This window comes from Thermobia domestica, chromosome 5 (genome assembly GCF_964235325.1).
Source record: "Thermobia domestica chromosome 5, izTheDome1.hap1.1, whole genome shotgun sequence".
NCBI classification, from domain to species: Eukaryota; Metazoa; Arthropoda; class Insecta; order Zygentoma; family Lepismatidae; genus Thermobia; species Thermobia domestica.
The window spans coordinates 238,050,859-238,075,189 of record NC_137458.1 but is presented as its reverse complement, the minus strand read 5'-3'; the positions used below and the strand labels follow the sequence as shown (position 1 = coordinate 238,075,189).

The following is a 24,331-nucleotide window of genomic DNA, read 5'->3' as shown; positions in this document are numbered from 1 at the left end:
ACTTAGACGTTATGTTCATTCCCTGTACTGTTAGGCGTAGTTTCACAATAAACTTACATCCTCATGTTGCAGGTTTTTTGCCGCGGATTGTACAATAAATCGGCGGGACTTTTTCGTTGAAACTCAGATTCGCATTGACTAAGAAAGAGTGTATGTATATGTATGTATAGATTAACTAACTATTCTAGTCCACTGTTGGTTGATAGTAGTACATCAACCTAAAATTGTGATTGGCTGATACCTTTGCCTTTGTGAAAGATTGGCGTCCATGTTGAAAGCGTAGTTACACGTATAGAAATACCTCGTCAGAAAACTTTTTAAAAACAATTTAGTACTTTTTTTTTTATTGATTATAAATGTGATATCGTCTATTTCAATATGAGTTTAGAAATGTGAGTAACTAATCGTTTAGTATGAAAGTGTGATTATTCAGATAAAGCGGAATGTAATTCTACAGATCATGAAAACAAATTACATTGCCCTTCCTTAATGTACAGTGTCATTTACCACAAAAAATATATTGTGTTCATAATAAAAGTAAGCATAGTAAAAACAATAATTTTCGTGCATGATCGACCCTTTTGTCTAAATGTAATGTTTTGTTTTATAAAGTCAAGTCAAACAATTAATGCTACCTTCTAGTGTGAACAATTTCACAAGCCGATTTTGCCAGTTCTCTGACATCGGTCAACTTGGAAAGGTAGGTTTTTTTTTTTTTTTTTTTTTTTTTTTTTTTTTTTTTTTTTTTAAATGCAATAGGCATACCAATACTGCAAAATGCATGCAGATAGTATTAGAAAATTGATTGCTACCCATTTTTGAAACAGGATAACTTGCGCGGGACACTGCACGTGAATGTTGGGGCACCATGTATATCAAAGGTAATTCCCTGCTGGAAGAGTCAACATGGGGTTCAAGTTCTGCTGTGGCCCGAATCAGAATCCTGTAGAAAGTGTTTGGCATGTCATACAACTAGAATTGCACAAACGGCTATACAGACTCAAACAGATAATAATTACTGAAGGTATTCTGTGGCGAATGATAATACTTCTCAACAAGATATCATCGATAGCTTATATAAAAGTAACCAAAAAAGTTCTGTCGCTTTTTGTGGATGTCTGTGTTCGATTGGCCCTCACATCGTGAGTTGAATACATATGGAGATACGTCGAAGGTCAGTTGTTGGTGTGGGTATATCCAACATACTACCTGATTCTGGCAGTTCAGTTACACCGTGAACTTGCGTAAGGACAGAGTGAACATGGGACCTCCACAGAGCGTTATAAGGGCATGCATGTTGTACAACCTCAAACTGGGTCTCAAACGCCGCTGCGGCGGGGCGGAAGATATGCCAGTCCTTGGTGAGGATGCCGTGACTATACGGTCTGTGCAGCGGTGGTTTAACAAGTTTAAAGGTGGTGACGAAACACTCGAATTGCACCACGTACCGGAAGACCAACAAGATGAAGATGTACAAAATGAAGATCTTTAGGTAGCAATTGAGGCAAACAGTAGCCAGACATGTGAGGAACTGAGACTACAATTCAGTGTGAGTGGAGAAACCATTCGGCAGCACCTCCATCAACTTGGGTCGATGGGTCCCAGATGATTTGACTCCGGGCTAGAAGGCAAAGTGAGCAGACATCTTTTTTTCTTTGCTGTCTCGTCTGAGGAAGGAGCCATTTCTAGACAGAGTGTTGACATGTGATAGGAAGTGGGTCCTGTACGAAGCTCTACGGCGCCGTCACCAATGGTTAGCATCCTATGAACCGGTTCCAACACAGCCGAAACCAGCACTGTACCAGAAGAAGGTCCTCCTGTGTGTTTGGTGGACTGCTTACGGCATCGTGCATCGGGAACTGCTACCAGCCAGTCAGAGCATGAATGCAACTGTGTACTGTCAGCAGTTGAGCCGTGTTCAAGAAAAACTCAAAATTCTAGAGCCAGCTCTTCTGAATCGCTAAGGGGTCATCCTGTTATAGGACAACGATAAACTCCACGTAGCTAGGATGGCCCGGGACACCTTCTACGCCTTGGATGGGAAACACTATTGCATCCGCCATATTCCCGGTCATTGCACCGTCCGATTGTCACCTGTTCCATTTTTTAGACAATTACCTTCGAGGACGCCAGTTCAAATCCCTAGTAAGAGGTACAACTTGCACTTGATATCTTCTTCGCTTCATGGCGTACCAAGTTCTACCGCGATGGAATCGATGGCCTTCCAGAATGTTGGCAGAAGGTCGTCGATGCTGATGAGAACTATATTTGATCTTCCGAGTACGTTTTAGGTGACATATCGATGTTCGAAGATGGTAGGTGAAAAAGCGATAGAACTCTCTTGGTTAACTTTATAGATACTATGTCGCTTTTCCATAGATGGTTCAAGCTTTGGATTATGTCAAAGGGAACTTACTTAGTACTAAATCCAACATCAGGAATGGTTCCTTCTGGGTACTGTGCGTAGCAATGATCCCATGCTTATTTTGCGGATGTCTTTACTTGTCAGGGTAGTGTTGTGTAATAACTCTATCAGCAGCAGATTCTATTTTCATTTTTTTCTGTTCCAGTTAATTGCCCAGAAAAATTCACATAATGTTACTCTTTCATTACATGATCAATACATCCTACACCCTTTGCTTCGTAATTTGTATTACTTTCCGGCCTAATTTCAGGAATTCCTACAGGATGTAGATATAGTGATTTTTGTTTCTTATAAATGAAAACTTTTGGATTACTCATGGTAAGGCCTAATAATGGCCTCTTTAATTTCACATTCTCTGTCAAAATGGCTTACAAATTAGTATACCCTTTCTATTATTTATTTATTTACTTACAACTTCATTGCTTCCATTTCTTAAATGTATATATATCCTACCCTTAGTCTTCGGGCTATTGTTTAGTTCTTGCTGACCCAACTTGTAGTTATAAACCAATATCAATTGTCTATTGGGAAAGTTAGATAAGTTTTCATATTGTTATAAACACATATATAAATAACATATCCTTGGGTTTTTATATTTCATTCTATATTCAGTATCAGTAAAGTTTTACATTCAGTTCAGTTCCTAAAGTGAGTTTAGTAGTAAAGTACTTATGTTCGGTGTGAAGGCCCAACTACCTACACTTTGTGATCAAAAGTATCCGGTCACCTGGCTGAAAATGACACACGTTCGTGGCGCTCTCCATCGGTACTGCTGGAATTCAATATGGTATTGGCCCACCCTTAGCCTTGATGACAGCTTCCATTCTCGTAGGCATACTTTCAATCAGGTGCTGGAAGGTTTCTTGGGGAATGGCAGCCCATTCTTCACAGAGTGCTGAACTGAGGAGAGGTATCGATGTAGGTCGGTGAAGCCTGGCACAAAGTCGGCGTTCCAAAACATCTCAAAAGTGTTCTATAGGATTCATGTCAGGACTCTGTGCAGGCCAGTCCATTACAGGGAAGTTATGGTCGTGTAACCACTCCGCCACAGGCCGTGCAGTATGAACAGGTGCTCGATCGTGTTGAAAGATGCAATCGCCATCCCCGAATTGCTCTTCAACTTTGGGAAGCAAGAAGGTGCTTAAAACATCAATGTAGGCCTGCGCTGTGAGAGTGCCACGCAAAACAACAAGGGGTGCAAGCCCCCTCCAAGAAAAACACGACCACACCATAACACCACCACCTCCGAATTTTACTGTTAGCACTACACACGCTGACAGATGATGTTCACCGGGCATTCGCCATACCCACACCCTGCCATCCGATCGCTACATTGTGTACCGTGATTTGTCACTCCACACAACGTTTTTCCACTATTCAATCGTCCAATGTTTACGCTCCTTACACCAAGCGAAGCGTCGTTTGGCATTTACCTGCGTAATATGTGGCTTATGCGCAACCGCTCGACCATGAAATCCAAGTTTTCTCACCTTACGCCTAACTGTCATAGTACTTGAAGTGGATCCTGACGCAGTTTGGAATTCCTGTGTGATGGTCTGGATAGATGTCTGCTTATTACACTTTACGACCCTCTTCAACTGTCGGCGGTCTCTGTCAGTCAACAGACGAGGTCGGCCTGTACGCTATGTGCTGTACGAGTACGTGTCCCTTCACGTTTCCACTTCACTATCACATCAGACACAGTGGACCTAGGAATGTTTAGGAGTGTGGAAATCTCGCGTACAGACTTCTGACACAAGTGACATCTAATCACCTGACCACGTTCGAAGTCCGTGAGTTCCGTGGAGCGCCCCATTCTGCTTTCTCACGATGTCTAATGACTACTGAGGTCGCTGATAATGAGTACCTGGTAGCAGGTGGCAGCACAATGCACCTAATATGAAAAACGTATGTTTCTGGGGGTGTCCGGATACTTTTGATCACGTAGTGTATGTTCAATGGTTTGATTCCGGTTGTATGAGTTCGTGGTTATCCGAATCATGTCCGTGAATTTTCTTGAGTCCTTGAAAACTTGTTTTATCCTTTATTTCTTTGAAAAGAATTCCCATATAAAGCTTTAGTATTTCCCTTTGGCCTACCCTTCCTTCAATACTATTTTAATTAAGCCCTCCCCGCTGGCCTAGTAGCTAGCGCTTCTGCCTTTGCTGCTTGATATCGCTGGCTTGATTTCCGGTGGAAGAGCACAACCATTTATTTATATTAATCATCCTCTTCTTTAACCCAGGAGTTAAGCTAATAATATTCATTTCATTTTTGTTTTAATTCTGTCCAATATACTATTAACTTACTGAATCATCTGAATGTCTGCATCGTTCTGCCTGCTGCTATCGTGCACAGTACTGCACGATACTACAACCACGTACAGACAGCGTCACAGATGAGTTTACAATCTGCTCTGGCGTATCACTGAAGTAGTTTTGCCTATGTATCAGTAGGCACATCTGGTGTACTGTTAGGAAAATACTCTTTCACCGTGAAGTGTCGTGGACGTTGCTTTTCCAGTCATACGTTTGTGTGTATATTTCCCATCGAATTATAAGGTGATTTTTATTTCTTATGTATGTAAAGAAAAGTTCTCGGGCCATAAGTATTCTATTTAATTACTATTTTGTTTTTCAGTTACATTTTTCTTGTATTTTATATAGTGCATTGGTTTGGTAACACCGAAGTTATTCGTATTTTTAAATATTTGTATTGTCTTTCTTTTCAGTCTACAACTCCAAGCCACAATCTGGGGCTAAATATTCAACAGGCCTTATCCATAATCAAACTTCGCCAGGTCCCTAACATCCCACTGTCATGTCTTTGCCCGCGACCTGGAGCCAAGAATCCTTATCTAGCGGCAGAAGGTAGACCAACTACTGTTGGGTTCATTATGTCTCGTAGTATGAAAAGAAGGCCGTGTAGTGCTGAATCAGGCAAAGGTGGTGATCGAGGTGATTACAGCAGCAAACATGTTTGCGAGCATAAGGGTTTACGCTCAGGATCATCACGTTCTCGACCATGTAGTGGTAAACCTTGCAAAACAAAGTGTATATGCCATCCAAGAAATGTTGTAGACTACCAGCAAATCCTGCATAATTACTTGGAAACGGAGGCAGACCAACTGTCGTTTTTAAAGAAACATGAAGAGACAGCAGGAACTTCAACATCAGGAAAATCTGAAGCAGATGGTGGAGGAGGACAATTCTACAGCAATCTTAAAGGAAGAGTCAGAGAATTAAGAAATATTTTGCGTATACTCCACGAGGATTTTTCACGTTTACACAAGTAAGTTTTAATAAGTAGTTAAGTCAAGGCGTATTATCAAAATGCTTATCTAATAATTAGAGATATAAGGCCTCGGCAAAAACTTTGTGTGTGTGTGTAAAAAAAGAAAAACATACTAAGTTTTCCCATGGCTTTTTTGTCTGAGAAATTTTGGGCACTTTTTGACTATCTTTCATGAAGACATGACAATATGTTTCACATTTCTTTTTCCCGTTGTAACACGAAAAACCATTTACTTACTGCATTCTGAAGGGAAAAATATGAGAAGTTCAATAATCAAGGGTAATCAATCACTCGATAAGAAAGAAAAAAAACAGCAAATCGTTGGGCGCAATGGGTTTTCTAGTTTGAACGAATTGTGTGTAGAGCTATTAGAGTAATGTTTTAGTGAAAATTTAATAATATTAGCATTAGCAATAACTGTTCTGATAACGTAGGAATTAGACATAGTGGAACAAAATTTCATCTAGAATTTATACATAAATTAATACTTCAGCTTTTTCGGCGCCAAAGACATCTTTTATGTAGGAGGTTAAGCGGAACAAGTGTATCTCCCAATATACATAACATTTATTGAAAGCCTTTAAAATTCGAGTAGGAGAAGATTAAACGTTATATGTATTTTTCCTATTTCAAATACATTGACATAATATAAAGAAAAATATATTCTATAAATAATGAACTTTGACTACCATGAAAGTAACAACATACCCGAAATGGCCGTTTTTGGCTTTATTTTTGTAAACTGGAGTTATATCTATCAGGTTCTATTAAGCTCACAATGAAGTGTTTTCCAAACGGAGAACGATATGGAAGCAAAAAATTCTATACCGAAACAAATATGGATTTGTATCTATTTCTTGGTTTGTGATATATATATATTTCCTGTCTGCCAGTTTGAATTTAAGCAACCCGTACAACACACAGGATAATATATAACTTTCAGAAACTTGGAAAGTTGGTAAAGCAACCATTGTGACCATCGTGGTATATAGGGTTGCATAACTTGCACTTGCTGGTCACCAGTAAAATACCAGTCAGAAACCAATAAACATAGCCAAAACCGGACTGAACACAAGACTCATAAGTAGTGAATGTTGTAAAGGCACTTCCAATAAAACACTTCTTTTATTATAGAATCCAATACAGGAAAACAAAGGTGATACTTGAATAAGAAAATCACAAAGTTAAAAAAGCGAAAATTGCAGGGTCTTTTTTTAAAAAAATGGCTTTTTATGAAAAAACTTCCCTCCATTCCCCCTAAAAGAAAGCTCTTTTTTTAAACTCTACTAATAAGACATGAAGAATATATGAAAAAGATTCTCTTAGTTGCTTATTATCTTCCCCTATATTTTTACGTGAATTTTTCGCTATTGGTACGTTCAGCAGTTTTTAAAATAACTATATATACAGGGTGGCCTATTTTAATCTTTTCAGGGAAATATATTGAAAACGGTTGAACATAAATAGAAAATCCCATCGGGCAAATCGAATGGTGTTGTCGCGGTGCGCCCTCGCCCCCCTTCCTTCCCCAAGGTCGCCCTTCATGTAGGCTCATGGCCCAACTTCAAAATTTTAAATGGAAACATGAGGCGAGTGATACCTCGTTCGATGGATCTTTATGAACTAAAAAGCGTTGTGGTAAAAAATTTTCATATTGGTCACCTTATTCAAAATGACCGTCAAGACATGATGCCTGTGGTTTGGGTACAAAACCTCGCGGACCAAAATCTCGCGATCCAAAATCTCGCCGGGCCGAAACTTCGCCTGGCCAAAACCTCGCCGCCCAAAACGTCGCCGGGCCAAAACCTCGCCTTGGCAACACCTCGTCTTCCAAAACCTCGCGCTCCAAAATATCACCATACCCAAAATCTCGCCTGACCAAAATGTAAATGTTCCAACAGATGATAAGGATGACAGTATAAAAGACGCTGTTTCAGAAGAAGTATCACGGGTATTTGACCAAGTTCCGTGATACCATATGAAAATTCTATTTCTGTATTAGAGGATTTTAATGTGAAGGTAGGGCGACAGGATGTTTTTAAACTGGTTATAGGGAGAGAAAGTCTGCATAAGGAAAGTAATGACAACTAACGGGGTTAGTTTCGTGAACTTTGGAACATTCAAAAACTTAAAATTTTAACAAAAATCTAATAATATTTATGAAAGTATGAAATAATATATGATTATGTCCTGTAGGTTAAAGGAGACGTAGATGACCAGGATGAAGGAAATGATTGAATAAAGAAAGTGGGAGGAAACGGGAATAACCCGAGAAAGCCCATGCACATGATGTTTTGTATCTTCTTCTTCTTCTTCTTCTTCTTATTATTATTATTATTATTATTATTATTATTATTATTATTATTATTATTATTATTATTATTATTATTATTATTATTATTATTATTTGTAGTGTGGAATTGCATATTAAGAAACTCATTGAGTAAATTTTAAAGAAAAGTTTCATTCGCGGCGAGGTTTTGGCCACGCGATGTTTTGGGTGGCGAGGTTTTGGCCCGGCGAGGTTTTGGGCGGCGATGTTTCGGCCGCGAGATTTTGTCCGTATCCCGATGCCTGTACCAGATAAAACGTCCAGTACCACTAATATGAGAACAGTTGAACAGAAATGAACCAAACAAAAACTCAAATAGAAAATGCCATGGGGCACAACGAATGCTATTGTCGCGGTGCCCCCCAGAGCCGCCCTTCATCGGGACTCAGGACTCAACTTCAAAATTTTAAATGGAAACATGAAGCGAGTGATACCTCGTTCGATATATCTTTAAATATTAAAGAGCGCTGCGGCAAATGATTGTTCATATGGGTCACCGTTATCAAAATGACCACCAAGACATAGTACCTATATCAGATAAAACGTTCAGTGCCTATAGAATGAAAACGGTTAAAGATAAATAAACAGAACAAAAATTCAAATAGGAAATCACAGAGGGTATTTATCATTCCACGGCTTGAGAATGTTGCAAAAAAGGAAAAGATTACAGTGAAAGTACCATAATGCAAAGGAGGAAATTTAATTCCTAAAAAATTATCGCTCCAACCTCCCTCCGTAAGTGGGTAAAGCGGGAAGGAACAGTGAAATTGCAGATGAGAACCTTAGTTTGAAAATTGAATCTACGCAACAAAATTATCTGAAATGTGCTTTTATAAGATCTAGATGTCTCTAATAGGAAAAAATAGATAAAATTCGTGTTAAATGGTACCCTCCTTTGTGATTGCAAGCAATTTGATGCAAAAATGAATCAACTGAAATGCGAAACAAAATTGTCGAACAATATGTACAAATGTTGGTTTTGTTGAACAGTCGTCTGCACAATATTGGTTCGATTCTTTTCCTTCTATGTCTTCTTGCATGCGACAGAACATGAGGTTCACTGAGATGATGTCTACAATTACATTCCGAATAACTTTCAGCGGTAATTTCAGTTATGATCCTTAGTGACAAAATGGTACATACTGATGCGGATGCCTCCCAAACATTTTGCACGCATTGCGTTAAATTATCGGGGGCGAAGTTGGCGGGCAAAATGTTTGCAAGTTCCAAAACTGCATTATTAAAACTCGCATTTCAGTTGCTTCTTTTTCCTATCCAATCACACTTTTCAATACAAATGGGTGTTACCCTTCAAACCAAATTTCACTTTATTTTTATTTATTACAATACCAGTCACTTGTACACAGATATTTCAGACAAACCACATTTATTGCAAGTAAAAGTGGGGTTCTCATTTGAGATTTTACCATTCATTCCCGTTTCACCCACGTACGGAAGGAGATCGGGAAGATAATTTTCTAAGAATCAGATTTCCTCTTTTGCATTATGTCACTTATATTTTAATCATCTTTTTCTCCGTTGCATTATTCTCGAGCCGTGGAGTGATAAATATCTTCTGTGATTTCCTATACGAGTTTTATTGTGTTCATTTATCTCCAACCGTTTTCATATTAGTGGTCCTGGACGTTTTATCTGATACAGACACAATGTCTAGCCATTTTGAAACCGGTGACCCATATGAAAAATCTTATGTCACAACGCTATTTAGTGTTTGAAGATCTATCGAACGAAGTATCACTTGACCCATATTTCCGTTTAAAATTTCTAAATTGGGCCCTGGGCCCCCATGAAGGGCGATCCTGGGCGCACCGCGAAACATCATTGGACGTGCCCCATGCAATTTTCCTGTTTCACTTTTTGACTGTTCATTTATCTCCAACCGCTTTCATATTAGTGATACTGGACGTTTTATCTGACACAGACACCATGTCTTGGCAGCCATCTTGAATACGGTGACCGATATGAAAAATCTTTTGCCACAATGCTTTTTAGTTTCTAAAGATCTATCGAACAAGGTATCAGTCGCTCCATGTTTCCATTTAAAATTTTAAAGTTAGGCCTTGGGCCTCCATTAAGGGCGGCCCTGGGGAGCACCGCGACAACACCATTCGATGTGCCCCATGGCATTTCCTATTTGAGTTTTTATTTGGTTCATTTATATTCAACTATTTTCGAGATATTTCCGTGGAAAGATTAAAATGGGCCACCCTGTATTACGTATCTAATTATGTAGATATTCTTGTTGACTTTCTTTCCAACCTTCCGGTCCTTTTCCACAGTAATATAGAAGAACTAAAGAAATAATTAAATAGGAAGTGGGCACGTGAAACAACAAAACATCCAGAAAATAGAAGGAAAGACAGTGCGTTGAGTCTTGCTGTACGAATGCTATTCATGTTGACTGGCATTGGAAATTCCAGAGAATAATTGGTTGATTGGGTGGACTGTCGTTTTCAGTATCGAGGCTATATGAGACGTGGACTTACAGCTTAACGTCGAATCGAAACTACATAAGCTTGCACCGGAAATCGAATGGGTCTTTTGCGCCCAAGGGCGTACGCTAACCGTATAGCAATGAGGGAACTCGACGGAATAATTCAATGATTGGTACCCAAATTGCGTATATCACTATTTAATTCAGACTGTTTTTAATGTAGAAAATCTTTCTGTTCCAGAGGTTTTTTTTTTTCTTTTAAAAAAATACCGTAGAGTGTATGTTATGTGTGTGATATATGTATTTTGACATCCCTAAGGTTTGGGGGCGCCGTACCTTATGTTCGTAACATCCTGTGCATTTATAACATTTACGTTCCTTTTCGTCACGTGTACTTATATTTTCGAAAAGTTATACTTAGCTCTACACACAAACAAGATCAGGCGGATTGGGAAAGAAAAACTACATTCTGTAACATTTACAATATTTTTCTTTTTTCTTGAATTATAAACACTGAATTAAAATTTACTGAAACCATCTTCGCAACGATTTCAAGATTGTATAAATTTTCCGTGACAAGTTTGAATAAAAACCTAATTTTCTCTTATCAAGATTTACCTTACAATCTTAATAACTCTTCTGTAAACGGTTTTCCATATGTGTGCTTGGATGAGCTGAATATATACGTTTTTATATCTGAGGATTCCCTCCTATAGACACGAGTGGGAAAATTTTCGTCTATTCTGTATAAAGGATAGTAATGTTCGTTTCTTCTTTCGTAATTTTTAGATTTTGTGAATAGAATTACGTTCCTAAAATGAAACTTCAATTATAGTTCTTCTTTACAAACGACCAGACCATCCATATTAGTTTATTTAGTTTGTCAATATCACTGTGAAAGACCAAAGGAAGACTGCCGAAAATTGATAGTGGTAAAAGGTTAACGAGAATCATCACACAAACAATGTGTAGTAGCTTATAATCTTATGCATTTATTTAGGATTCTAGATAATGATAGTGTATATGAAATTTTAGATGTCGAAATGAAAATTGTAGTGAATTGGATATTTTGTTCTTTGTGTGTGTGTTTTATTTTCTTTTTCTTTTAGTTTCATATACTGTTGTCTCATAGTTGCATTATGTGCACTGTTCTGGATGTTGATTTTGAAAATATTTTATATTCTGCAGTCGATTATTCTTTTATAGATTGGCAGACTAATGGGTGTTCTGATAAGCTCGTCGTCGTTTTTGATACCGTACATGAGATAGTGAGATAATATGCTGAGATAGTAAATGCGATCTTAAGCTTAATTACATTTTTCTTATTTTATTTACTTATTAATTATTATTATCATTTAAATTTCTAAATCTTGTGGCAAGGTGAGAACTGTCAGTCGTTTGCATTTGCTATTGATACACTCATATGGAAGCCGAGAATTGTTAGTAGTTATTATTCTTTGTTAAAACAATCCTCGTTAGATATCTAAATTTTAAATTCATTCCTTTGTCTATTTATTCGTAATTGAAGTTCAGATATTTTTCCCTCTCAACGAAATTTTAGTAACATATTACAAACTAACTATCTTCATAAACAAACTATCATTTTAATTGAGAGGGAGGGTTACTGTTGTCGTTAAGGTTTTTATCCACCTACGATATCCCGTTGTGCCAGTTATGATTTATATGTAATATGGAGTACAAAACTTCCTTATCGCAGAAAAAATTAGGGAAGTTGTTATTGATTAGATAAAATGTAATAAAATATATTCTAAATCAACTTGAAATTGAAAAGTATCTTTAATTACTCAGACGAAGTTAGAATCAATATCAAAACACTTTTTTAACATTAACACTGCAATGCATGGATGGTCCGTCTGATTCCTATGTTGTTATTTCCTAACAATTACATATTCTGGTTTTTTTTTTCTTTTTCCTTTTTTTCTCTTGCGTAGGCAAGAAAGATTTGGAAGGTAGGAGACTCAGATCATGAAAAGTTATTTCTAAATCGAGCAATATTTTTCATTATCCGTAGTATAAGCTAAAGTTCTGATTCAGCTTTGTCCCGTGGTAGTCAGTGCTGTATTATTCAAATGAAGAGAACAATTTTGCACACACCATCACAAAGAAATCACTCATTATAGAAAAATTCACTATGTCACAATGGATAGGAAACTTCTCAAAGTTCATGTATAGTAGCTGTTGGTTCGTGAAGTATTTGTTGTGCTCTATCAGAGACGCTGTTCTTGAAAAATTGGAGCAACGAGGATAAGGCGTGTGCTATGTTGGAATTAGCTAGAACAGATTCAGTTACAACAGTGCAAAAACATTATCGCAAAAGATTTAATAAAGATCCGCCAAATCAGAACAACAGAGTCCACCAGAGTATGCTGTTGATACCGTTAGTTTAAACAGACTGGTTTTGTGAATACAAGAACAAGCCCCAGGTGGCCACATGTATCGGACAAGAACGTCAACAGAATTAGAGAGGCCTTCACACAAAGCACATATGTCCAAGTGTCGAGCAACCCGTGAGCTAAAGGTCCCCCAGCCAACGACATGGAAAGTTCTTCGAAAAAGATTAGCAATAAAATCATACAGGTTAGAAGCAAGTTACTAGCTGCATACAAGGAAGAGTCAAAAGTTTTGTAAGATTTCGGAAACTTGGGTCAAATTACAACAAAATGTACCTAGCATTCGAAATAAAAGCCATCGTTTCTCGTATTAGTAGAAATGTTCTTGTGGTTATTTGTCTGTATCTCGTTCTATCAGACTGACTGCTATACCCTGTAATAGGTTTTAGTGTAAAAAGTGACATCAGTGAGTCACTACAGGCCATACGCTAAGAAGAGATTGTGTGAGACCAATGGCCGTAAGGAAATGTTTTATGTAAGACTAACGTGGTCTCACGCGGCACTTAACCTGTTAAACACACTTTCTCTCCTTGGGACATACATGTCAGTTGGTGTAATAACAAAAATAATAATAAAAATAAAAAAACATAAGATATTCTACTTCTGTTGTACATTTTGAAAGGAATATGATAAAAATCCAGTTTGAGGTAGATACTAACTGTTCCATTTTATATATATATATGGATGAGCCGTCTTTTCGTAATATAAACAGGGGACCGTGGTGGCTCAATGGTAGAGCGTTCATCTCTGGTGCGTGTGATGTCTCCTTTAGTCTACTTGGCATAACTATGGGGTATAGAACTGAAAAAGAAAAAATATTTTCATTTCCTTGATGCGACCACAAACAACAGGCAACGTCGTTTGAAGAACAGAACTATTCTTGAACAGCTTTCTATTGTAAGCACAAGCCATTAACAAAATGGGTAAAAATCTTTGAGCGTCTCTATCTGAAAATCGAGATTTTGGACTTGTTCCCCTGCTCCTAAATAATACAATATTTCAGATATATAGAAAGTAGTATACGTAAGTACAAATCTTCCTAAGAGAGATTAAATGAAGTTGAGTTGGATGAGTTAACGTTTTACTATTTGTTAATCCTATTACCCCCTCCCCCTCACACACACAGTTAGCCTGCTTTAAGCTTCCAGTGAAACTGCTTTTACATTTTTGCTACTAACCTTGTTTTTAGCATTACGTCTCCCATTTTGTATGGATTTTCGGCTGCTGGGAGTGATCCTTGTCTTCTCTTTTCAACGGTGGCTGCTGAAGGTACCTCGAGCGAAGCCATCTCTCCAGTGTCCTTTGGCATGTTCATTCTTATTCTTCACAGTATTGTCAATTTTCTCACTTCTGGTGTTTTCACTACTTTCGAGTCAACACACTTTATAAACATTATTAGCTTATGTATTGACTTCGCATGTTTTTCCGTCTCGTTTCAGCTTATCAAAAACTAACACCACGAACTTTCTAGCTTGTCTTGCCTCATACAGTTTCTCCGCTAGTTTTCACCTACACTCGGTATGAATTGATGTTTGTTCCCTTCATGTATCTTTTCGTTCTGTTTTTCTTCTTACTTGGATGAGAGTGTGCTCTTTCCGTGCTGGGCCAGGAGGAGGAGGAGCAAAGTAGCTCAGTGGCCCTCAGCTCCGGTGCGAGAAGTCCCTGACTCGATCACAGCTACAGGAGTTTGTGGTGCACAACATTGTGTACGCAGGTTTTCTCAGGACTTCCCTGTTTCATCCTATTTTTACATTCCGCTAATTATTTCATAATCAGTCATCATCCCTCTCCTTTAGTCTAAAGGGTGGGCGTCCGTGGAAATTAAAACTAGAAATTTCAATTCATTTCAGTTTTCATATATCCTGGCCCTACATTTCTACTCCATAATGTTTCGAATCATCTCAATCAGCTTTTTCACAATCTTCCCAACTGCTCTCACCTACATTGTTACATCGTTTTTACGTTGCGAAACACTAGGTTTGACCTTTACTTTGTGATATATATATATGATCCTGTTTGCCTTTGAGTTCCTGTAGACTTTTTTATAACGTTCCATTTTCCTCTGTTGTTCATATTTGTGATTCGTGAATATTAGTGGTTCCATTTCATTGAGCTTCTTTAACTATCTTCCAACTTCTTTTCCCAGCTGTCTCTTAGTTGAGGGCTGAGATTTTTCTTCACATTTCTCATTCACAATAGCAATAACACAACGAAATCATTTCAATGTTGATCTCTTTCGATACACTGATCTCCGCTTTAGTTAAAGTTTTCAATTTCAGACAAACAAAGCAACCAATACTTGCTCTCTATTGTGTTAAGAGTATCGCCCATCATGGGAACAGTGGACGTTAGAGCGTTCAGAAAGACGTCTGTTTCCTTTGCTCCTTGTGCAAAACGCCCTGATGGTGTATATTCTACCGCCTTATGTAAGCTCAGTCTTTTAACTGGGTTTCGTATATTTATTTATTTTTCACTGAAATTAACATTGTTGGTAATTGGCGAGGCTTGTCATATAGCAGGCAAAGTAGGCAAGATAAATAAATTTGAACATTTGTACAGATTTCAAAATGCTTTTTCATTCTCCATTCCATAAAACTATATACTTTAGAATAGCAAAACCTTTTACTTCATATACAGTACGGAATCACTTAATACCCTCCTTTTTGTTTATTGATCCGTATGCTTGAAATATATCTTTTCTGTAGAATTTACGTAGTATGAAAAATACTGTGTATTTCTTAAAATAAAGATAACTATGAATTGAACGAGTGAGTTGAAAAAGGCACACATTCCAAAAAATAGGCAAGCTAAACTGGGATGGTTATATTCATTTTATATGTACCTACACCGCTTGAGAGGAACAAGGAACGCGTTCATTAATTTTAGGTCCTTTTTACTGAAGTCTACGGGAACGTATGTGTAAAAAATCGAAGATATGTCTGAAATGTGTTCATGTTTCCACCCAGTGTTTGAAAGTTAAGGTTTTTGGAATATGTCCCTTTTTCAACTCACCCATTCAATTAAGTTGTGGTGATGTGATTGTTTGTATAAATGTAAACCGTCACATTATTATTCTAGCCGGTACCAGAGTCTTCAAACCGGAGTCCAAAAAGATGCGATAGCTCAGTGTGATGCTGTGGACCAGCTGTTAGAAATTGAAAATGAGCTTAGAGCTAAAGAAGACGAGATCTCTGTTGTTATGTCTTTATACAAGGAGGTAAACACAATAGTAAATTTATATGTACTGTATAGTATCTTACTTTGTTGTAGACTCTTTATTATAAATAGAACTACAAAACTATATACATATAATAAAAACTTACTAAAGCCATACACACACACACTACCATATATTTACTATTTTCTCATGATTTAATCATACTAGCTTCAGATAAATATGATCATTTTGTATGACAGGTGAGTTCAATAAGTTCGATATTTAAAAATGCAAGGTAACCAAATAAGTTCTTGCCGTTATAGAGCAGTTATAAGCAGAGAGCAATACAGTGAACGGTATTCTCCATCAGCATCCAACACCTTTTGCCAATGTTCTGCAGCTGCACAATACCGTAGTGATAAAACTCGGCGGTCGTGGATGCAAAGAAGTCCGTGAGTGCGTTCCGCATGTCTCCCTCATTTGCAAAGGATCTCCCTTGGAGGTAGTTGTAGAGGGAATGAAACAGGTGGTAATCTGTTGGCGCAAAGCTCGGTAAATATGGTACATGGTAAGTGTCTTCCAGCCAAATTGCTGAAGGGTCTCCCGATGGTCTGACAAAGTGGAAAGAGCTCGTAATGCACCGCTTGCCGACAATTCCATCATACAGGGAGCATAACCTTTCGTGGGTGCAGAGGTGGTCTAGAGGTGTGGGGAACAGTCACACATCTGATACGCTTGGGGTGTTAAAGAGGACCCACTCTTCGTCACCAGTGAGCAAGGATCAAAGGATGTGTTCAGGTGCCGAGTGAGAAAGAACAAACAGGCTGTCACTCGTTCTTTGTTGGGTGCCGACAATATGTGAGGTACACACTTGCTTAACTTGTATGACTTCCCTATCCCATACAGATGCAGTCTGACTGTTTCAGCGGAAACATAGAACCTTTCTGCGAGTTACCACACGTCAGACCACTGTCGTCCTCGATGGCTGCTTTCAGGGCCTCGTCATCCAACACATGTGGGAGGTTCATCCGAAAGGCCTATCTCTTGAACGGAATTTCTGGAACCAATGCCTAGCGGTGTGTTCTTTCACGGCATTCTTCCCAAATGCCTTGCATATGCGGCGATTTGATGAGGCAGCTGACAGGCCTATTTTAAAGTCATACAACAAACACAGGCGAATAAGCCGCTTTGATACCTCCATTTCTCTTCGGCACTGGACGAGTTATGACTGCCGTATGTGCACGTGCCTGTATTACTGAAAATCGATTATCAGACTAACTCCAGCTCGCTTGACAGGCACGTGCGCCATTTCGTTTCTTTGTGAGCGCATGATTAATGGGGCATTAAAAACGGCAAGAATTCTGTGGTTACCTTGTAAATATTTAGCTTTTATTGAAAATGTAAATAAAAAATATTTAGGGTATTATTTTGTACTAAATAGTTTTATGTAAATGCAAAATGGCCCGTTTCATGTATCTGTTGGAACCTGATTTGCACGGGTTTAAAAATAATTGCATTTAATTTAAAATCGACCTGATCGTTAAGGGGGTTTTCGGAGTGAAAAGGGTTGCCAGCAAAATGCTTTAGTAAAGATGCAAGGAAATAGATATAATACACTTGGCTCTCTCATTTTTGTCTTCCCTTCCTTCTAACCCTTGCTATAGAATGACTCAGCTGGGAAAGCTATAGAGGATAAATAATTGCATGTGTCACATTATACAACGTACAGAGTTGGTAAACACAGGAATACCTTGTATAATGTGGTTAATTGGTTACACAGTATGCAAAATTATGTGGTCCAAAGTCTGTTTACAATTGATTTAAAGTGAATTTGTTTATCATGAAACTTTAAGATAATACCAAGTAATCAAATTTTGGTTATTTGTTTTAAATATGTTGATAAACCAATCGTAAGTATGTGTAATAATAAAAACCTCGTCAGAGAAAAACCGGCGTTATGCAAAGTATTCCTGTATAAGAAGGTTGGTTTTCTCTTGTATACTTGTTGTGTGTTCCTACTATGAAAATTAGAAAAACTTCAGAAGAAGGTAGAACAAGGCAGCTGCAGAGATTGTACTGTTAAAAATTTGAACCCTCAAATCGCGATCTAGCGTAATTATATCACTATGGTTAATTTCGTAACATATGAGTAGTCAGCAACGCAGATACCTGGTTGTCGCCTGGGGCAAGAACTCGACTTAGCGCCCCCCTGACCAACCAAACCAAAACACTCCTCAAATATTTGATCAATTTTGCCCCCTTCCAATCCGGCGCCCGAGGCACAAACACTGTGAGTAGTTAATGTGTCTTGGCGTGTTAGCTACAATGTCAGTCTAAATACAATTATCTAGTGCATGATCGTTTAAAATATATTGTTTTTGTACGTATTGCTATATGTATCTTAGAACAAAGACAATGTATGGAAAAAATCTTAATTGTTTCTGTTCTCTGCCATTTTTTTCAAATGGTTAAGATATCTAGATGTAATTTACATGGAGACTCGTTCTTTTGCTCGATTGATTTGCACGAAGTTAATTAATTGCTAATTCATGTAGTGGAATATTCAATTTAAGATGCTGAAAAGAAATTAATGAGAAGAGTAAATTAGTTAGACTAGTGATTCGACATTAATATTGATATATTCTTTAAGATTCACGTTTTGTATCACTATTTTCATCTTGTTTACATCATGATCTATTGCAGAGTCAAAGGTAGTTTTATTTTTCCAATTTCTCTTTTAATTCTTTGACCTCTCTCTGACTAATACAGAGGTTGATTTGTCTACATTTGGCCAATTTCGACTTACCTAAAAATTTAGAAGAATTCATGGCGCCAGGTCCGTAAGTGCTCGATGTGTCTCCCTTGGTTTCTAACAATAGCCCGACAGCGTAATTTCCACTGTAATAGGCTTCTCTGAAGAACTGGGAGAGGAATCTTGTCCCATTTCCTTTGCACAGCTTTCCAAAGTCCTTCCACAGTTGTCACACGCCGTTTTCCCAAAGCCCGCTTCAGCAATTCAAATCCACAATAGGACTTGCATCTGGAGATTTAACAGGTACCTCATTGAAAGGTATCACCTGTATACCACTTGCCTCCTCCATCTCCCTGTAGAATGCGAGGGACGATCATGAGGTATATGATGAGGCTTGTTCATGTGAATGCGCACCAGAATGCCGTCATTTCCGTACATTGTTGGAATCTCATGCTCGTAGATCGCCCGCATGATCTGCTCCTGAAAATACTGCGAATTTATTTTGCAGTTCTTCGCCATCCTACGAATCTTCAGTTTACCTCGGTAACAGTAGCCAGTAACGACCATGAACCCTTTTGGGAAGGATTCTTTACAGACAGGACCCACCTTCTGAAGTTCTTGGCGCCTTTCTCTCGGTACATGATGGCTCTCGGTTTGCAGCTGTCGGAAAGATAAATCCATGCTTCATCGAGCGTTACGACGTATATCCACCTTTGTTTTGCCAGATGCCGTTCGTACAGCTTCCGGGCGTTACACTTTCGTTCTTTTTGGTGGGCATCCGTGAGAAGATGGCCGCGAGTATTCATGACTTTTCCAGCTTGAGTTGATGGTGTAACGTCCGGCTCACAGTCCCCAAAGACACGTCAAGACGATTAGTCATACACCTTTGTGTTGGCGGATTTTCTTGCATTGCCATTTTACGAACTTTCCTCTACATGGTGGAGGTGGCCTTGGTGCATTCCCGCTTCCTAGGCAACTTCGTTGGTGATCCAAATGGTGGAGCTTCGTTGCCCTTATACTTTTTAATAACATTTTTTATTCCACTTAAACTGATGTTGCAACCATTCTTCCTGCACTGTTTTCTAATGACAGAGACACTAAAGTGGGCGTCATAAAGTGCCACAACATAGCCTTCCGAAAACCGGCTAGTTTGGGTGGCATTTTTGTCTCAGAGCGGAAACCCACACACTTGGAAACAAATTTAACACAACACTCGCAATAATGGTCCTGTTTTGTGCGTTATTGTCGTCCGCGCGGAAAAACAACTCCGTTTCCGAGAAGCCACTGCACAACACTGCAAGATGCCACGAGCCAGGTCGAGTGAGTCCATTCTGCCCGGGAGGGGAAAGGAACGAAATCGGCCAAACGTAGGCTGAACAACCTCTGTAGTATTAATCTGACTAATCTGTCATAAGTGACATTAGTATATCGCTTATGAAGTCTCACTTGTATAAATAGTTTGATAGTTTCTTAATTAAATCTTTTTTTTGGAATTAGTTACAAAGTGAACACTACAGTTTACTGCATCGTCAGAGATCCAGACTTCCTTATTTGCAGCCGAATGTGAATTTATTAGGACGTGTAAATGAATAAGAGTGTCTCCTCTGCTTCTCATCTGCGAATTGTAAAAACGGACTGAAAGGTGCAAATGTGAAGGATTCCAACATTCTGGGTTGCGAATGGAGTGTTGCCTTTAGTGGAATCTGTGCAGTTTCCAGTATGGGAAATGCCTATATACAATGTTTAGAGAAGAATCAGCTGACTGGAAATATAAATTTTAGGAACCATTAGAGCAATCATTTCATGCTTTTAATATTCAGAGTGAGTTTTTTAAACTTGAAACTGCAAAATATTTGGAGAAATAACCATCGGATGAAGAAAAAAAAAGTGTCCGAAATAAAAAGTTAATATTTTGGAAGGGAAAATTCATCCGTTATAAAATGTCTGTGAGTGGAGTGGGGGACAACTTAGAAAACTCAAATGAGGGACTCCATTCTTTTATTGCAGATTTTTGGATTCTGCACAGAAAAATTAGTAAATTTTATTCGAAACAATTTCTTTGATCCGCGGTAGATGGCGCTGTAATCAGTGAAAACTAGGTTAATTAAGGTTTCTTCAATTCCTCCACATTTCATTCCAGGATAAATCAGTGATAAACAGGACTACCCTCCTCTTAAATATTTTCTTTTTCGTAGTAAGTGGCGTGAAAGATTGCTTTGCGTTCGACGTGAATTCAGATAACTGATATATGTGTGTTCCCGGCAGTTCAATGCAATTAGATGCAGAGTGCTGGGGTAATTAGTGTACCAAGCATTTTATCGGTTGCATCTCTCAGTGGTTTATGCTCGCAGTATCGTAGAAGTTATCCAGTATTTTTTTATTATTATTTATTTATTTATTTATTTATTTGAAACTCGCTTATTGAATTGAGAAATGTGTTAATATAGTTGTTCCAGAAATTTCTTTATTAGTAGCTTCATTCGTTCGGAATGGTTGAAGGTAGAATCTTTTATTTTTGAAATGTTCAGTAATAACAGGCTTTCCAATGCTCCTATATTTCCTATTTTTCCTATATATTTGCGTCTCGTCCTATAAACTACTATATTTCCTACATTTTAACGAAACCTATATCTTTGTGGTATTGCTACTTTCATTTGTGAAAATAACATAAGGAAATAAGGTGTTGGTGGTTGGAGGGCATTTTGTCTCCACAGTGGGGTGGCTGCTTAAGAAATTAACAATATCGAAACCATTGTTGAAGTACCTGCAGTGTCTACATCCACTATTAAGAAAAGAAATCACTTGTTTATCTCTTGCACGGAATTTGGCAAAGAAATGAAGCATGTATTTGCAGATTATAAGAACATCAATGTTTTCATGGACGAGTGAAAACTCTATTCTTTGGAGTCACTTATCGAAAATTCTTGGTTTATGGAAAACATTGAATGTGGTGATGTCAGATACTTGCCCGTGGATCAATACTGGGCAAGAGTATGTGATATAAGAAATTCATCCGTATGTGGAACAATTAAATATCCAATTATATCTAAAATGGTCAAAGCTTGCCTGTCAATATTTCATGGAAGTGCTGGTGTGGAACGTGGTTTCTCGGAGAACACACATATTTTAGAAAGTGATCGATCCCATTTTGCACACGAGAGTACAAAGACTCTGAGGACTGTAAAGGACAGCATTAGAATCTAGGGAGAAAAAGTTGAAAACCTACCTGTTACAAAGCAATTAATGGATGCTATGTAGAACGCCTGGAGAAAGTATAAATATTACTTAGAAGAGTGCAGATCCAAAGAGGCCGCAGTGGTAAAGATTTTCAGAGAAGAAAGTGCGTTAAGAAATGCGAAGCAAGAAGCTATATCAAAGGAAGTTTCAAAGACCCATACGAAAAACACAGGCACCTGTACAATTAATGTCAAACATGTGCCTGAAAATGTAACATGACTTTTCACCTGTACAGTGCCTGGACTTATCCAGTTAATGTGCCTGTAAAGACGCAGAGAACATGCATTTACAGGCGTCAAGCACATACAAGAAACCTGTACATGCAATGTACAGTATATGTTCAGAGAAAGAAACAAGTTTATTTACGATGAGGAACATGCTGTTTTCAGGATCACAAACACAAATTCGTATACATGCACCTGTCCAGAGAAAGAAACAGTACATGTACATTGTATGTGTAAGGCGAAATACATGTGCTTTTCAGGTATGCAGCACCCATTTAGAAGACCCAATACCCATTGAAATGTTCCTGTTTCACAGCTTCACAAAACCACCTATATTTTTTCGTTGTGATTTCTTTTCTTTCTTTCTTTTCTTTTTTTTTTTTTTTTTTTTTTTCATTTGCATATCCTGTAATAATAAGAAGAAAAAATATGCGGAGAAAGATATTTTACAGATGTAATAATCTGTTGTAGTGTCATTTCAAAGATACAACTTTTTGTTGAGTTGACACCACTATCAATCAAGTCGTATTGCACAATATGTCAGACGATTTCTCCTTATCGATAGGGTAAAGTAATATCTAGAATATTCAACATCAATATTAGTAATTTCAGTAGGTTCCGAAATTTATTTAGAAAAATTAAAACTTTATTACCTCTCAGCTTCTCTTTAAAATTCCTTCCAACACAAGAACTTCATACATAAAATCCATATATCAACCAACTTTAAAACACGGATTTTTCGGTAGAACCTGTACTAGTTTCTGTACATTTTTCTATACTTTCGAGCTTTTATTTTTCGTAACTTTGGTAGCTTACAGCTATTATTATTAAAAAAAAAAAAAAAACTTATTTAGATACATGAGTCCTCCTTTCATTTAACAGAAGGAACATCTCCCATATTTCTGGCGGTATTTTCCTCTGTAGTATGTGGCATTAATTTAGTATTAGTTTTCTAATTGGTCCTTGAAAATTAAAACTTAAGTCATTGAAAAGTCCTTAAAATTATTAATTCTGTCAATCAAATAGATCTGAACCATGTAATATTTATTTATTATAGTATTATCGTGTGTAACTTATTTCTCTTATATGCAGATAACAGGCCTTAAAGATCAGATCAAATCACTTCGCCAGAAAACAAGTTTAGCAGCAACGAACATTGGATCTGGACAAGCAGTCTCAATTAAAAGAGGAGGTAAGGAAGGTACTCCGTCGGTTCGTTTAATTAAATTGCTTCGACAAATTCAACAATTCCAAGACCGTCTTAAAAATGAGTGAGTTTGTTTCCGTCCATAACAGCGTCTTTCATCTTTACAATTACAACTTGTGTCAAAACATGTCAGTATTAGCAAAGTACGGAGAAAGTTATAATTTTGGAGAAGTTTTACTTTTTAAATTTAAGACTATTTTTGTATACATCCGTGTGCATGTATGAAATTTAAATTTCATGGAGAAAAATGTATGTGTAAAGTGAATCGTTGGTGCTATATTTTACAGACTGTAATTTAAAATAAAAAAAACTGTATATTGTTGATGTATTTAAATAATGCTAAAAAAAACTTTTTATATATTGTTATTTATTGTAACTATGTACACTTTTCTGTTTTTCTAGTACTGTTATCTTTTGAAATAAAATTAAGTATTAAACATTTTAAATATTTTCAGAGATATTTAGCAATACACAATTTTGTTTACAAGAGGATAAAATTCCTTTTGTTATTCTGAGTGTATTGACCAGTATTCACATATCTTAAATTAGGAAACACCTCTAATTTACTCTATTGAAAATATGTCCATCCATTCGAAAGTTAATACAAAAGAAAGAAAAAAAAGTCTCACGAATGTGGTTTTACAAGAGAACCATCTTGTTTTAACACATTGTAATAGTTAAACATTGATTCATAAAAATCTACTAACATGACTAAATTCAGCTCTTTTGAGCTAATTTTTTAATGCTAGATTCAGGTCTTTAAGAAATGTTTATCACGCCACTTTTTAATTAGCGATTTTATTATCTACCCTTCAGTTATATTATTGGACAATTGTT

The 24,331-nt window shown here is 37.5% G+C and overlaps 1 protein-coding gene across 3 annotated transcripts in view; it reads left to right on the top strand.

The window, feature by feature from the left end:
• LOC145686475 (uncharacterized) overlaps positions 1–23,940 on the top strand; it is a 134,857-nt gene extending 110,917 nt beyond the window's left edge. For all 3 annotated transcript variants that reach the window (XM_081759820.1, XM_081759821.1, XM_081759819.1), the window contains 3 exons: positions 5,157–5,716; positions 15,996–16,134; positions 23,380–23,940. In XM_081759820.1, coding sequence (XP_081615946.1) covers positions 5,157–5,716; positions 15,996–16,134; positions 23,380–23,562 — 882 coding nt within the window. In that variant the 3' untranslated portion in view covers positions 23,563–23,940. The remainder of the gene's footprint in view (positions 1–5,156; positions 5,717–15,995; positions 16,135–23,379) is intronic.
• The last annotated feature ends 391 nt before the right edge of the window (positions 23,941–24,331 follow it).